This window comes from Capricornis sumatraensis, chromosome 1 (genome assembly GCF_032405125.1).
Source record: "Capricornis sumatraensis isolate serow.1 chromosome 1, serow.2, whole genome shotgun sequence".
NCBI classification, from domain to species: Eukaryota; Metazoa; Chordata; class Mammalia; order Artiodactyla; family Bovidae; genus Capricornis; species Capricornis sumatraensis.
In genome coordinates, this window is record NC_091069.1 from 201976979 (window position 1) to 201993156 (window position 16178).

Below are 16178 nucleotides of genomic sequence, written 5' to 3' on the forward strand. Positions count from 1 at the left end.
TTTGGGGGAAGATGGAATGGGGCTTTATTGTTTAATGAGTGTAGAGTTTCAGTTTTGCAGAATGAAAAGTTCTGGAGATGGTTGTACAATATGAATATGTTTAATACCACTGCACTGTACACATAAAAAAAGTTAAAACCGTAAATATTATGTTATGTGTATTTCACCACAATAAAAAAATGTTGTTAAACAGTAAAATTGTCTTCAAAGTTTTTGATATGTTTCCACTTAAAGACATACAAAAATAGGTCAGTCTGGGATCATTTAGAGAGAATTCTACTTGAAAGCAGGAGATTAATAACTTCTCAAAGTACCTTTAAAATCAAGAGCTGCCAAAACATCTATATCCCTATATCATATACTTACTACTTCAACTCAATGACTGCTAAAATATCAATACACTTAGTAATTTTTGTCACAGATAGACGCTGGTTCAAAAGTTTCAGTGTTTTTTAAGTAATACCACATACAATGTAATCCTTTGGTGGAGGGAAGGGAATCTGCCTTCCCACTGAGCTGACCTTTATTGAACTATGTGGCCAAATTTCAAGCTGAAACGTAGCTCCCCACAAGTGTGGGGGTCTAGAATGGGCAGGGGAGTCTTGAAAAGTAACCAAGGATCTTCCTTTGGTAAATACTGAGGATAAAATTAGAAGTTTGGGGATTCCCTTCAATGTATAGATAGCACATTTTAGTATTTGAATTGTAGGAAATGCTCTTCGAGGGTATGAACAGACCTATTTTGTTATAGTATGAAAGGCATTTTAGAAAGCATACTACATGTGTGGGTCTTTTCCTCTCAAGGTGATGAGGCACCCGGATCACGTGTCATCCAGCGTATACCTGTGGGCTCATCATGAGAAACTCGTCATCATCGACCAGTCAGTGGCCTTTGTGGGTGGGATTGACCTGGCTTACGGGAGGTGGGATGACAACGAACACAGACTCACGGATGTGGGCAGCGTGAAGCGCGTCATCGGGGGACCATCTCTGGGTTCCCTCACAGTTAGTAGATTTCATCTTTATGGAACTGCATAAAAGGGACACAGTTTGTATAAGTGTGTATCAGAAACATGATTGGTTGGCTGATGGGTTGAATGAAAGGAGGAACATTCCTGGATAGTTGAGTCCAACATAGACCTGGTTTCAAATACCACCTAAGGAGTCTGTTAGTCTCAGTTTCTTCTCTTGTAAGAAAACTAAATAGATTCCATAAAATATTTGCTATCTCATAGTCAGTTCCTTGGGTTTCCATTTAAATTAAATATTTAATTCCTATTTGGGGGAAAAAAGTTCATAAAAATGTGCAGCACAATTGGACTTCAAGTAAGCAGCCTTATTACAAGTTGCTGCCAAGGTTTTTGAAATGTTCCTTCTTACAGACATATGAAAATAAGATAAGTCAGTCTGGAGACATTTAGAGAATTCTATTTGAAAACAGGAGGTTAATAACTCCTCAACGTACCTTTCAAATCAAGAACTGCCAAAATCTCTGTACGCCTATATTCGTGTAGTTATTATTTCAACTCAGATAGATGGTTGCCAAAATATCAATACACTTATTAAAAATTTGATGGCCTCCATCTTATTTTTCTGCTGTATATGTTGGTGAGTTTCCTAGGAAAACAGAGATTTAGTGGAAAGGTAATGGGGAAAATAATTGACAGAAAAATCATCACTTACTTAATGTTTATCAGAGGAAGTTCAGTACCTCAACAGTGAGTATAACTCATGTAATTATATCTGAAACTGAAAGATTAATTGGCATAAAATTGCAAGAATTTGATGCAGTGAAAGAGGAACTGTAATGGACTTCCTGGTGTCCCTTTGAAAGTGTTTAAACAGCTCACAAGAATCCCCCCACTGCCCTGCATGTGACCTCACGCACATTATTGTGTGTCTTGTAGGGAGCCAGCAACACGTGTAAACTTTAACTGGAATTAAAAGACCACATTGCAGCATATATTATGCAGTTTCTTTTCATTTCTCTTTTTTTTTTAAATAATTTTCTCAGGCTGAAACAACAGAATCTATGGAATCCTTACGCCTCAAAGATAAAAACGAATCTGATAAAGATCTGCCCATCCTGAACCCTCCTGATGATGCAAATTCAAAACTGAAAGGAATAGGAAAGCCCAGAAAGTTCTCCAAATTCAGTCTCTACAGGCAGCTGCACAGACACCACCTGCACGACACAGACAGCATCAGCAGCATTGACAGTGCCTCCAGTAAGTCACGGTCTGCCCTGGAGTTTTTCTCGCCGACTCTATTCCTTCATAGCCAGACACGGGACACCTGTTTGCAGAACCATTATACCTAACATGGAGTAAAGCAAGCAATGTTTAAACGTCATTATATCATCCTATTCAATCTCATACCATTTGGGGGCTCTGTTTGACTCATTGTAGAGGAGATTTATTGTTTTATTCACATCAGTACTCATAACACTCACAATTGATGCTTCTAATGGTCACAGAATGGCTAAGCATTTCTAAACTAATACCAAGTTATGAAGGAAAAGTATTAGGTGTACTTTATAAACTTGTCATAGCAGAGATTGCATATCTCTTCCTGTCCAGAAATACATCAAGCTTATGTCCTCAAACATCAGATTTTCTACATTTTGTACATTTACTATTCTTTTCAGATTTGTCTTTAAAACTACAGTTTCTGTGGCACAGAATTTGTGACTGATTTTATAGCCTTGCCTACTTTTAAAAGTGATTGAACCTGCTTTCCAGTTTAGAAAACTTCATATATGTGTGTATATATTTACATATATATATATATATATCTTTGTAAAAAAAGAACTCTTAACTTTCTCCAGGTTATTGTAATCACTGTAGGAGTCGTCAGCATTTAATCCATGGTTTAAAACCCCACTGGAAACTCTTTCGCTCTTCCAGTGAGTCTGAGCAGGGGCTTACTAGACCTAACATTGGTAAGTGGTGTGTGAAGTGCAGAATATCCATAGGCTTCGGCTTTTGCTGCATAAGCAGAGTGACTGTATTTCTGGATTGCCTCTCTGTTCTCACAGCTTTTACCCTGCACGTATTATTAGAAATGATGATCTGATAAGCTTTTGTAAGAATGAGGTACTCAAATAAATTAATCAGGGCCTAAAATATGGTGGGAATGAAGAGGGATTTGGCAACAGATAAGATATAGGGACAAATAATGGGCGTCCCAGGTGACTCTAGTGGTAAAGAACCCGCCTGCCAATGCAGAAAACATAACAGATGCAGGTTTGATCCCTGGGTTGGGAAGATCCCCTGGAGGAGAGTATGGCAACCCACTCCAGTATTCTTGCCTGGAGAATCCCATGGATAGAGAGGTCTGGCAGGCTACAGTCTATGGGGTCACAAAGAATTGGACACCACTGAAGTGACTTAGCATGCATACACACAATCATCATAGTAAATAGCAACCACAGTAAAATGTAAGCTAGCTTTTATCATGTGCAGACTCTGGCTCTCACTGCTGGGAACACTGGTGGTGCTTGGTTATAATAGTGTTATCTTCTTTTTACAAATGAAGGTTTAGAGATGATAAGTGATGTGCCCAGTGAAGTTCCATTTTCTCAGCCTCCTAGAAGTCACGAATCAGATTTGTGATTTAGCAGAAATGCAGATGACCGAAGCAGGACCTTTTGGCTAAATTCTCAAGGCCACAGTTCTGTGTACTGTTTAGGAGATGACTGAGATGGAGCCCAGCAAGCAGGGCTGGATGTGAGTCATTTGTGGCTGTTAGGGGCTGCTGCTGCTGCTGCTAAGTCGCTTCAGTCGTGTCTGACTCTGTGCGACCCCATAGACGGCAGCCCATCAGGCTCCGCCGTCCCTGGGATTCTCCAGGCAAGAACACTGGAGTGGGTTGCCATTTCCTTCTCCAATGCCTGAAAGTGAAAAGTGAAAGTGAAGTTGCTCAGTCGTGTCCGACTCTTAGTGACCCCATGGACTACAGCCCACCAGGCTCCTCCATCCATGGGATTTTCCAGGCAAGAGTACTGGAGTGGGGTGCCATTGTCTTCTCCGATTAGGGGCTAATGACCCTGAACACTAGGCTGGACCTTGGGCAGTGGTTCCAGCATTCTTTAGCCTGGGGACCCAGCAATTTTTAAAGTGATTGATTATTTATAGTGAACTAAAGCACCTATGTAACTGTTAAATCCATATGCATTCATAAATCTCAACAACACTGATACCATTAAAATATGGAGAAGGGCATATATGGGGAGACATTTTGTCTGTTTAGCATACAGCTAGCCCTTGATGCTTATGTGGATTCGGGGAGAGCTCACAGTAACTCCTGTGCTCCGTAGAGCGGCATAGCCCTGAGACAGGGCACTGGGAAGCCCAGAGAGCCAGGTCAGGGGCAGACTTTAAAGACAAGGGTTACAAATAGGTCCAGATTTTGCTTTGTAATTCCAGCATGTGGCTTTGCTATGTTAGGACTGAAGTTAAGATGGAGCAATGAGGGGACTAAATGTTAGTATTGCTGACAACAGGATTGGAGGCAAGTGGAAAAGAAGATGCAAGCTGAGTGCAGAATATATTAAGTAATTCAGGCTGGTAATAGACTGAGGGGGTGAGTCCCACAGTCATGAGCTGGGGACAGCAATATGGTTGTTTTTAGGTGTTGATGGAAATCCTCTCTTTAATAAACTGGATACACATCCAGTGCAGTGTTGTCGTTTTTGTTTGTTTGTTTGTTTGTTTTTTAAGGGGGGGGAAGTAAACACCCTAAATATCCAAGAGAGGATGGAGGATGGTTCTAGAACATAATGAGCAATCCATTCCCTTGATGGAATTGCACAATCATTAAAAATTGTAAGTGGGAGTACAAAACTAAATATGTATGACTCATTTGTTTATTAAATAAGTACTCACTGAACTCCTGTAATATGTCGACCATTGTTCTGGGTACTAGGGATGGGATGAACAACATAAATGAGATTCAGTTATCTAGTGGGAAAGTGAGGATGGGAATTGGAAATAGAAATAGACCATCAAACACAGTGTGTCAGGTGGTACGAATTATCTCGCAGAATAATAGAGCAGGGGAAGAGAGAAAGGGCAGAGGGAAGGAGTGATTATTTTATATGAGGAGGGAGTCAGAGAATGCTTTTCCACTGAGATGAGTTTTCGACAAAGATCCAAAAGGAGAGAAGTAGGATAAGGGAGGGAGACCAGCCAGTGTAGACTGTGAGAAAGGACGGGATAGGTGACTTCCAGGCATGGCTGAAGTTGGGAGGGCAGGGGATAATGATAGGAGCAAAGTTGGACAGGGTTGAGTAGGTTATAGAATTTTGCCTTATACTTTGAGTAGAAAAAGGAAGTCATCAGCTGGTCTTGAGCAAAGGCCAGACAAGATCTAAAAAACATTTTTTACAAGCTTATTCTTCAGAGCAGACAGGGGTGGCAGATCGTGACCAGGCAGGTACTGAAACCATCCTGAAGTAGAGGTGACGGCACGGCTGATGCACTGGACACGGGAAGGGGGGCACTGAGAGGACTCTTTCCATTAACTGTGTTAAGTTACCAGGTTAGCTTTTTAATATGGAAAAGAGTTCACTTACTTAAAAACCAAAGCCAAAGAATAGTTGAGTTCTTCTGAAACAGTGCTATACCGAGTCTGTTCCTTAAATCCTGGTGTTTCTCAGGGAGTTTTGAGGATACTACTAAAGACCCAGGCCCCTCCTACCTTAATTGCTACCTGCTTCAACCAGAGAAATCCCACTTACATTTGTTTTATATATTGGACTGCCATGTGAATTTGTTTTTGGGGAAAAAAAAAGTAAGGTTCTACTATTAATGGAGAAGGAAATTTAAAGAGCATAGCCCTACATTTAAATCATGTAATGACTCAAACTGTATGGTCTTAATTCTTGGACTAGAAACCCAAATTAAGCATAGAGTGACTCTTCATCATAAGTTTGAAACTGAATGTTTGCTTGAGTTAATAGCTTCCTTTCCTAAAAGTATGAACTGGGTTAGCTTCTCTGCAATGTTTCACTTGAATGCAAAAGGCCGCACTGAATGGGGTTCCGAGTGAACCTTACTGGTGATGTGTAGAAATCAGCAGAGTGTGCATACAAGATCATTGCATGTTTCTAAGTAGAAAAAAGTGGAGTAAAATCAGCTCATCTTAAATGTGATTAGTAACTATGATAGATTTCTATAGTATATACTTTAATCCAAAATCAGTCAGCCATCCTCAAGACTTTTTTTTTTCCCTCTCAAAATTATGTTGCAAGAGGGAGAATGTCAAACACATTGTTTCCTTGATACAGTCATTTTAAAAGGGTTAATTTTATTCTTTTTATATTCAGTAATTGTTTGCTGATGATTTCTGGTTAAGCATGATTTAATAGATGGCTAATGGGGAAGATAATGCTTGTCATTTAGCTGAGGCAAATGTTTCACACTCAGATATTTAATCATAAGGGAGCATGAATAGCAAGTTAAGTCTTTTCTCAATTCCATTCTCAGGGATGCAGTGGTAAATTGTATAACACTTATTTTTGCTCTCAAAGAGCTTGTTATCTATTAAATAGTAGAGAAGTGTTGGGATTAAATATTTTACTAACTTAGTGCCTTAGTGATTCAGCAGGGGGAAATATCCTACTGACAAGATTTGGTTCTGTTTAACCTTAATATTTCACTGGTTCTGAAGAGGACCCTGATTAATTTGCACTGGTGTAGGCCATGACCAAAACCAAATTTGAATTATGAGCAGACTGAATTCAATTAGCACCAAGATCATTTTCTGAGACTAAGAATTTACTTTGTTTTTCTTGTCAAAATAGATTATTAGATGAAAGTTAATTTTTAAACAAGTATATGTGTATATATGTAAACATTTAGCCCAAAGTTTCTCAACTGATGAAAACAAATTTTATATATATTTTTAAATTTTACTTTGGAATTGACCTGCTATTTATCTTCTCTTTATTCCCATTTTTAATTTTTTTTTTTAATAAAGTGCCATGCTTCCTATAAAGAGCCTACAGGTGAGCAAATACACCTATCAGTACTTTGGCCTTTCAGTTTCAGAGAAAAGGAAAATAAATCCCTGGGAGAAATGAATAGAATTCTAATTTTTAATATTATATAATTTTGTTCATTGTTAGCACTTCAAGACATTTTTCTTTGGAGATTAATTATTCAGTTTGGGATAGAATACTAGCAGATTATTCCTTCCGTGGTGGCTCAAAGGTTAAAGCGTCTGCCTGCAACGCAGGAGACCCGGGTTTGATCCCTGGGTCGGGAAGATCCCCTGGAGAAGGAAATGGCAACCCACTCTAGTATTCTTGCCTGGGAAATCCCATGGACGGAGGAGCCTGGTGGCTACAGTCCATGGGATCGCAAAGAATCAGACACGACTGAGCAACTTCACTTTCACTAGCAGAGTGCATAGTGATTGTTTAAAATTCTTCACTCTGCAATTATTATTAATTGCCTACTGAATGCCAGGAGCTACACCAGGCACTGAAGGGATGCACTCCCCACCCCTGAGTTTATAGATGAGTGAGTGGCGGACAGGGAGGGACAGATGAGTCACAGAGTCAAGGGCCCTGGGGTGTGCAACTATGAATGATTCCACAGCCTCTCCCTGCTGGGTTATGGGGAGTGTCTCTAGGACAGGTGACAGCTAACGTGGCTCTTGAAGGATGAGGAGGAGGTCAGAGCAAGAGGGTGGGAAGAACATTCCAGTCTGAAGGAATCATGTACTGGCTGCATGACAGATAAGGCCTGTCACAATCAGTGAGAACGGTGGTGTGCCTGGGGCCTGGGTTGTATGGGGAAAATGAGGATGAGAAAGAGAGATTGGCAGCAGTTTAAGAACTGCCTCTGCACACTAAACCCTGAGGATTTGACCCCCTTGTAGGCAGGTCATCCTAGAAGGCTTTTAAATAAGGAATCTGCATTTTTGGAAGGACACATCTGGGGCAGTATGGTGGTAGGGGGACCAGTCCAGTATTTACTCTGGCTTCTGTGTGTGGTACCATTTATTCATTCAACAAATGTTTTGCATCCAGTGTCTGATGGTTAAGTGTCTCTTTTGTGCCAAGCGCTGCATTTTGTGATTTGTAGTTCTGCTAGTTCCCTGCTTATCTGTCATTGTGATTGGCATATCCCATAAATGTACAAACTATTTAAGTCAACATATTTACTGAACTGAAAATGTTCCTGCCAAAGCTTTTTGTGAAATACTGCAGTAGATGCTGCTTTTGCGCCTATGTGATCCTAAGCTTCTTCTATTGTTATGATATTTTATGGAAGTCATTTATAATCGTAGAAATATAGAATGTTAGAGCCCAAAAGATCTTAGATGATAGCTGGGCCAAATTCTTCCTCTGACCCAAAAGGGTGAAGCTCAGTGTCACTTAGCTAGTCAGTTCCAGGGCTAGAATACCACTGTCTGCAAATTTGAGGTTCTTGCATTTTGAAATGCAAAAGACAAGAATTACACATTAGATGTGCACCATATTGGTTGAGCAAAAAGAAGAACATGACTTCTTGATGGCCTCGGCATTTCATGTTCCTCCAGCAGACCTGGCTTTACCGCTCTCACCCAGCAAGTTAACCGTGTGATCCATTCTGCCAGTGATCTGCTAGATGATGAGAATAAAAATATTAAATTTCTTTTTTTAATATAAATTTATTTATTTTAATTGGAGGCTAATTGCTTTACAATATTGTATTGGTTTTGCCATACATCAACATGAATCCGCCACGGGTGTACACGTGTTCCCCATCCTGAACCCCCTTCCCACCTCCCTCCCCATACCATCCCTCTGGGTCATCCCAGTGCACCAGCCCTGAGCATCCTGTATCATACATCGAACCTGCACTGGCGATTACCCTGTATGAGAGGCAACAAAAGAGACACAGATGTATAGAACAGTCTTTTGGAGTCTGTGGGAGAGGGCAAGGGTGGGATGATTTGGGAGAATGGCATTGAAACATGTATAAAAATATTAAAATCTCATTGTCAAATGATGAACCTGGTTATAGCCCCAACTACCCAGCCCACAGCCAGCCCACAGCCTTAGATGGAATGAACCCATGCCACCCTTGTGATGAGGCTTAAGAAGAAAAGTTAGGAAGTGTTTAGGTGTTAATAAAGGAGAGGTGAGCCTCCCTCCCTGGGGCCCACCTGAACCACAGCCTTTGAGTGAGTCTTGCTGCATTTACAGACACAGCCTCCCTCCGAAGTGTGCAGACACGTGTGGGAGAGCTACATGGGGAAACCAGATTCTGGCATGGAAAGGACTACTGCAATTTCGTCTTCAAAGACTGGGTTCAACTCGATAAACCTTTTGCTGGTGAGTACCGTGGTGGTGGGTGGCTGCGCATTTTTTGTCTTTTCCTTGTTAGTATCTCAACAAGTATGCATGTGCATGATCTAATATCTTGTTTTGTTTTGAACATTTGGTGAAACATTGGAGACCATGATTTAGTCATATACTTAAGGGTTTTTCCTTGTGAGTACAGTAAGAACAGAAAATGAAATACAGCTTACTTGTTTGAAATCTCCAGATTGCATATAGGCATATTTTAGGCATCATAATCTGTAATTCTCCAGGAGATGTTTCCCTTCCTTTGATGACCTCCTTTTTTCTGCTTATCATCTTCATCTTCCCACATTAAAATAACACATTTCAGATCATCTAAGTGCTTGCACACTGAACAGGAACTAGAAATGGTAGTCCATACATAGCTTGACATTATTTCAACAGAATAGAAGAGAAAATGTAATATCACATTGATATCTTTAGATAATTTGTACCAACTCACATCTGCCTTTCTCAGTGATTCTCTAATAGTGGAATGGAAACTTCATATTGGGAGAGGTGCATAGGGACCATGTGCCTCAATGTGAGATCTATGCTTCCCTTGGCCATAAAGGTATTATTCTGTCCGAGTCAAGAAATATACATATGGTGGACATCACCACTTTTTTTTTTTATGTATCATAGTTGGGGTCAGAGCTGGGGTCAGATGGTTTATGTGCCTTGTGGGCACAGCAGTTAGTGTGGATCCTTGCCTGGTGCACCTGGGCAGATTTCATTGACAGGCACTCCACCCCCCGGATGCCGTGGCATGACATAGCCTCTGCAGTCCACGGCAAGGCAGCTCGCGATGTGGCCCGTCACTTCATCCAGCGCTGGAACTTCACGAAGGTACATGGGTGGTTTTAGCATGATTCAGTCCGCATGTAGAGGGACAGGCCAGGAAGAGGCGACGAGAAGGGGCTGATGTGGCCGCAGCTGTGCCACTTCATCCACTGTTGAGTGTCCGGTTGTCAGAGCACCTGGGACTCTGGGCAAAAGAGAAAAAAAAAAAAATAGTTCCTGAACTTTTCCTCCACAAATTATTCAGAGGGTGGAGGAATGGTACTACCATCACAGACTATGGTTTAACCATTAACCTGGGACCCCCAGTTTAAGCATCTCACCTGGGTTGATAGTCATGTGGAGGGCTGCTGAGCTGCTATAGCGGGGATGGGACCCTTGTTCAGGTGAGAGCTGCAGCTTTCAAGTCCTTGCAGTCCTGGTAATGCCCTGGATCCATGTTGGCACAGGCTTCTGAGAGGCAGTTCTGAGCAAAGTGAGCAATATGAGAAGATGGAGCTACTTCTCTTTCCTCCAGATTTTGTCCTCTTTCATAAGATATCTTCATTATTTACAAAAATTTGACCTAATACTCATAAGTTAAGTGCCTATTGTCTTGGTGTTATTAAGATTCCCTTTTATTTATTTTAAATGGTGATGAGGCATTTCTTCCCTACAGTTTGGATATAATTTGGGGAAAAAATTTAGTTTTGTTAACTCAGAGTGTCACCTTATTTTTCACTTAATTTACATTATAAACAGTTAGTGGGAGCACTTAGAAATAGTGGAAATATTTTTAACAAGAATTTAGAGGTGAATGGAGGAATAAATAAAAGGATATTATTTTTAACCTATTGGACTGGCAAAGTTAAATACACTGCAGAAACCCACAATTGGGTTCAGGATCTTTGATGCTCTTATACCCCACTCCTGGGAGGATAAATTGGTATAATCGCAAAAAAATTTTTAGAGGATGTAACCTTTGACTCAGAAAATCAATTTCAGGTATTTAAGCTAAAGAAGTTATTCAGTAAGTAATTTATTTTGACATTGTATCTAATAATTCATATAAAATGAGAAATAACTGAAATCTTCATTAATAGAAATTTATTAAACAAATTATGATTGTTCATGACATTTTACTATGAAATTAGTTTTTAAAGGACCTGTAGTGATTTATTGCTGTTACGAGATATCGACAACATAGTAAAAAATCAGTTTATAAAATAATCCCATTTTTGCAATTGTATACTTCTACAGCTCTCAGTTCAGTTCAGTGGCTCAGTTGTGTCCGACTCTTTGTGACCCCATGAACCGCAGCATGCCAAGCCTCCCTGTCCATCACTAACTCCCGGAGTCCACCCAAACACATGTCCATTGAGTCAGTGATACAATCCAACCATCTTATCCTCTGTCGTCCCCTTCTCCTCCTGCCCTCAATCTTTCTCCAGCATCAGGGTCTTTTCAAGTGAGTCTACAACTCTAGGTTATATTTAACTTTTCTTTAAAAATATGAAACAATAGCTCAATTGGTGAAGAATCTGCCTGCAATGCAGGAGACCCCGGTTTGATTCCTGGATCAGGAAAATCCCCTGGAGAAGAGATAGGCTACCCAGTCTAGTATTCTTGGGCTTGCCTATTGGCTCAGCTGGTAAAGAATCCATCTGCAATGTGGGAGACCTGAGTTCTATCCCTGGGTTGGGAAGATCCCCTGGAGAAGGGAACGGCTACTCACTCCAGTACTCTGGCCTGGAGAATTCCATGGACTGTCCATGGGGTCTCAATGAGTCAGACATGACTAAGCAACTTTCACTTTCACTTTCAATGCTCACTCCAAAAGGTAAAAGAAGGAACAAAGAAGTTTTCTGCCTCTGGGAAATAGAAAACATAAATAAATAATCTGTTGTCTCTTCAGCTAGAAACACCCACTGTTAGTATATATTTTTCTTTTTCAAATGAACCTGTATATCTTTTAGAATCACAAAGTAGGAAAGACTGGAATTATTTTTTCATTTGAATCTTTTTTACCTGATTCTCTTTATTTTAGATTATGAAACCAAAATATCGGTCCCTTTCTTATCCTTTTCTGCTTCCCAAATCTCAAACAACAGCCCATGAGTTGAAATACCAAGTGCCTGGGTCTGTCCATGCTAATGTACAGGTAAGTTTGGTTTTTGTTTTTCATGAAATAACTACTGGGTACGATCATTCATGTGGACTAAATGCCTATTGACTTCAAGTTTTTTAAAGCAGACAACTCCGAAACAAATCTGAATAGATCTTTTAAATTTTAGTATTATATTTTCAATTTTAAATGTATTCAATTTATCCTCTTTTTAAAACTCTTATATAAATGTAATAAATACATGTCTTTAGAAAAAGCCAGTCAAGGAGAGGCTTGTCTTGTAAGTCCTTCTGATTGATTCTAGCAACATGAAACCCAGTAACCCTGGGACTGATACTAGTGAGGCACCAGGAATTTGGTTGAAACTTAGCATCTTGGAAGCTATAGTTCAATCTAATTTTAAGTTCCTTAATTAACCAAATACCTTTTAGAGGCATTTTTAAAAGAATGAGAAGTTTGCTTATTAGAGGCACAAAATTTGACTACATGCAGTCCAACGTTCTCAAATTACAAATAAGAAAATTAAGACCCAGTGAAATTTTGAAACTTGCTCAGGGTCATTGAGGGTTATCAGTAGAGCTGGAGCTTGAAATCCTAGTTGTTACCTAATCTGAAATCCATTGTTACCTAATCTGCTCCCTGGACCAACTCCAACTCAAGTATCTTGATATCATGCAGATCTAGAGCTGGCCACCTTGGCATTGCCTTTTGTTCGAAATCATCACTATCTGCATCAAAAGTATTGTTTAAGTACAGAACAGATTGGTGTTTGCCACAGGCAAAGGGTGGGGTAGGAGGGTTTAAGAAGTGGGTGACAGTGGTCAAAAGTACAGACTTCCAGTTTTACTCTTAATTAAAAGTCCTTGGGATGTACTATACAACATGGTGACTATAGTTAACAACACTGTATTGTTTGAAAGTTGCTAAGGGAGTACAGGGCTTCCCTGGTGGCTCAGATGATAAAGAATCCACCTGCAATGCAGGAGCTGTTGCTGCTGCTTAATTGCTTCAGTTGTGTCTGACTCTTTGCAACCCCATGGACTGTAGCCTGCCAGGCCTCTCTGTCCATGGGATCCTCTAAGCAAGAACACTGGAGTGGGTTGCCATGCCCTCCTGCAAGGGATCTTCACAACCCAGGGATCAAACCTGGGTGTCCTGCATTGCAGGCAGATTCTTTACTGCTGAGCCACCAGGGAAGATCACAATGCAGGACCAGGTTCGATTCCTGGGTTGAGAAGATCCCCTGGAGAAAGGAATGGCAGCCCACTCCAATATTCTTGCCTGGAGAATTCCATGGACAGAGGAGCCTGGTGGGCTACAGTCCATGGAGTTACAATGAGTCAGACATAACTGAGGGAATAACACTTTCACTTTTTACTTTCCAGGAAATACAGCTTAAAAGTTCTTATCGCAAGAAAAAATTTTGTAAATATGTGAAGTTATGGATGTTAACTAACTTGTGCTAATCATTTCACAATGAATAAACATACCAGAATTTTTAAAACTATTGTTTAAGTAAAGATCCAGTAGTCTGCTGCTAACATTACTATTATGGATTTTTATAATTTGGACATGGATTCTAACACCTAAATGAAATAAATGAAATGCCTGAATTAGTTACTTTGTACTGTGTGCAAGTAGAGGTGTGTGTATATAAGAAATAAAAAGACATTTCAAACCATAGATCAAATAATAGATCAAAAAGATAAATCACTTAAAAGAATTATCTACAGCAAACAGTCATCCCAGGCTAAAGGAGATAACTAATTTAAACTTAGAAGCACAGATAGATATGCACGCATTTGTAAATTAATGAATATTTTATGAACGTGTTTAATTTTATTCTACTTAGAGGGGAAAAAAGTTACCTATAAGATAAAATAGGAGCCTTGATATTAAGAAAACAAGAGAGTTTATTTTAATATTTGAGATGGCATTAAAATTGACTCAGTGATCAACTTACCAAAGTTAGCAGATACTAATTAAGCAGCTGTTGAAATGATATTGCTGGGCATTGTGTATTTTTATGATTAGCAGATGTTTTATCCTAGTGTTTGCATATACATATGTCTTCTGATGCCTTTGGTACAGCCCTGTTTTACATATTCTCATCCTGCTGCCCTGATGAGACAGATAGATGCTCTGCATGTCCATCCTACGAAGCACCTGCCCTGGTTCACCTTCTCTGTATCATGGGATGTTGTGGTAGAAATGAAGCTAGATCAGTGACCTCTTATAAACTCATATGTTCATCCCTGAATGCCCAGGCTGCCTGGAGTTTACCAAGACTCACTGACTCATTAATTCATTTACTCAGTCAGTCTATGCCTTTCAAGTGCCATCTTTTTACACAGCCAGATCAGTGCACACCTGGATACCGAGGAAGCAGACAAGAAGAGTTCTCCACCTCCTTTTGGCAAAGAGTTAGCTGGGAAAGCGAAAGCTCTAATGTTAAAGAACTGAGTTAACAAGGCGAGCTGTGGTTTAGGACAAATGCAAGTCTTGAGAATGCAGATCAGTGTGCCATGAGCGGTTGGTGAATGAGAGGGACAGAGCTGGGTACCCCCTCTAAGGAATAAGAAGGTAGAACCCCTACAGCAAACCATTCGCTCTTGAAGAGGTAATAGATAAGGTTCAGACAGCATATGGCCAGATTGGGGGTGCCCTGAAGTGCTGGTCTTGTTCATTTCAACCTGATCCTGGAGGTATTAGTGAACTGTGGGCTTTTATTGGTCATCTGAGAGGAAACATGATATACGAATGTTTCATGAAGGCAGAGGATGGATGGTTGGATGGCATCACCGACTCTATGGACATGAATTTGAGTAAGCTCCAGGAGTTGGGGATGGACAGGGAAGTCTGGCGTGCTGCAGTCCATGGGGTTGCAAAGAATCAGACACAACTGAGTGATTGAACTGAACTGAACCTAGATCAGAGTTTCCCAAATTGGGTTTTGCCTGTGACATACTAGTAGCTATTCCACAAAAAAGGTTTCCATGGACAGATAAGTTTTTGCAGATTTTTAAAATATAGGACTTCTCAGTGCCTTTGTGATACTGGTATATACATCATGGAATCACTAAGACTAAATATACTATGTGCATTTCCCAAGCTTAACTGATGTAGGATCTCTCATTCTGTGACATGTCTATTTCAATTTTTCCAAACAAACACACTTTGAGACCTAAAATTTATACATGTGAAAACATACAATATTAGAAAGAGAATGAAAACGAAGAGACAGGTAAAGAGATTGCTATAATAAATCCAAGAATACACTAATTTTGTATTTATAAATTGATATTCTCTTTCTTTTTTTTTTTTTGATATTCTCTTTCTTAAAGAAGATTCCTCCCTCGTTTAAAAGCTTTAGACCTCACAAAACATCTACTGGTTGCCATCACTGGAGTGATGTAATATAGCAAGGGGAAGGGGCAGATTCTATAGTCAGACTGTATTCAAGTTTCTGTTTCACTACATATGAGCTGTATAGCCTTGGGACAATTATTTCACCTCTCTGAATGCATTTCCTTCATCTTTAAAACAGACATCAGAATAGTACCTGCCTTAGTTCCTGATCAGAGAACTAAGATTCCACAAGCTGCGCAGCATGGCCAAAAAAAAAAAAGGAAGAATTTGGTAGTGTGAGGCAGATTCTTGAACAAAGTCCATTTCTGCCGTTTCTTGCCTGCAGTGCTTCTCAACACAGACTGGAAGAATGAAGCTCAATAATCTGACCACTTCTTTTCTCTCCCTGACCCATGCCACTTGTGAGCTGCAACATGGAGGCCAACTTCTGTATGAAAAGACAAAAAAAAATTACTTTTGATCTGTGATTGACTTGGGAGCTCAGAGAAATAAAAAGGAATTAAGATATGTACTGGATTTATAGGGAATAAAAGCATTACAGTAAGAGAACAGGAACTAGGGACAAAT

General features: G+C 40.0%; 1 protein-coding gene across 2 annotated transcripts in view; it reads left to right on the plus strand.

Moving 5' to 3' along the window:
• Positions 1-16178, plus strand: part of PLD1 (phospholipase D1) — a 130492-nt gene that overhangs the window by 48133 nt on the left and 66181 nt on the right. The window contains exons 13-18 of one of the 2 annotated variants that reach the window (XM_068992503.1): positions 805-1005; positions 2015-2228; positions 2828-2941; positions 9200-9328; positions 10068-10186; positions 12165-12278. In XM_068992503.1, coding sequence (XP_068848604.1) covers positions 805-1005; positions 2015-2228; positions 2828-2941; positions 9200-9328; positions 10068-10186; positions 12165-12278 — 891 coding nt within the window. The remainder of the gene's footprint in view (positions 1-804; positions 1006-2014; positions 2229-2827; positions 2942-9199; positions 9329-10067; positions 10187-12164; positions 12279-16178) is intronic. The other variant, XM_068992582.1, reaches the window with a different exon arrangement.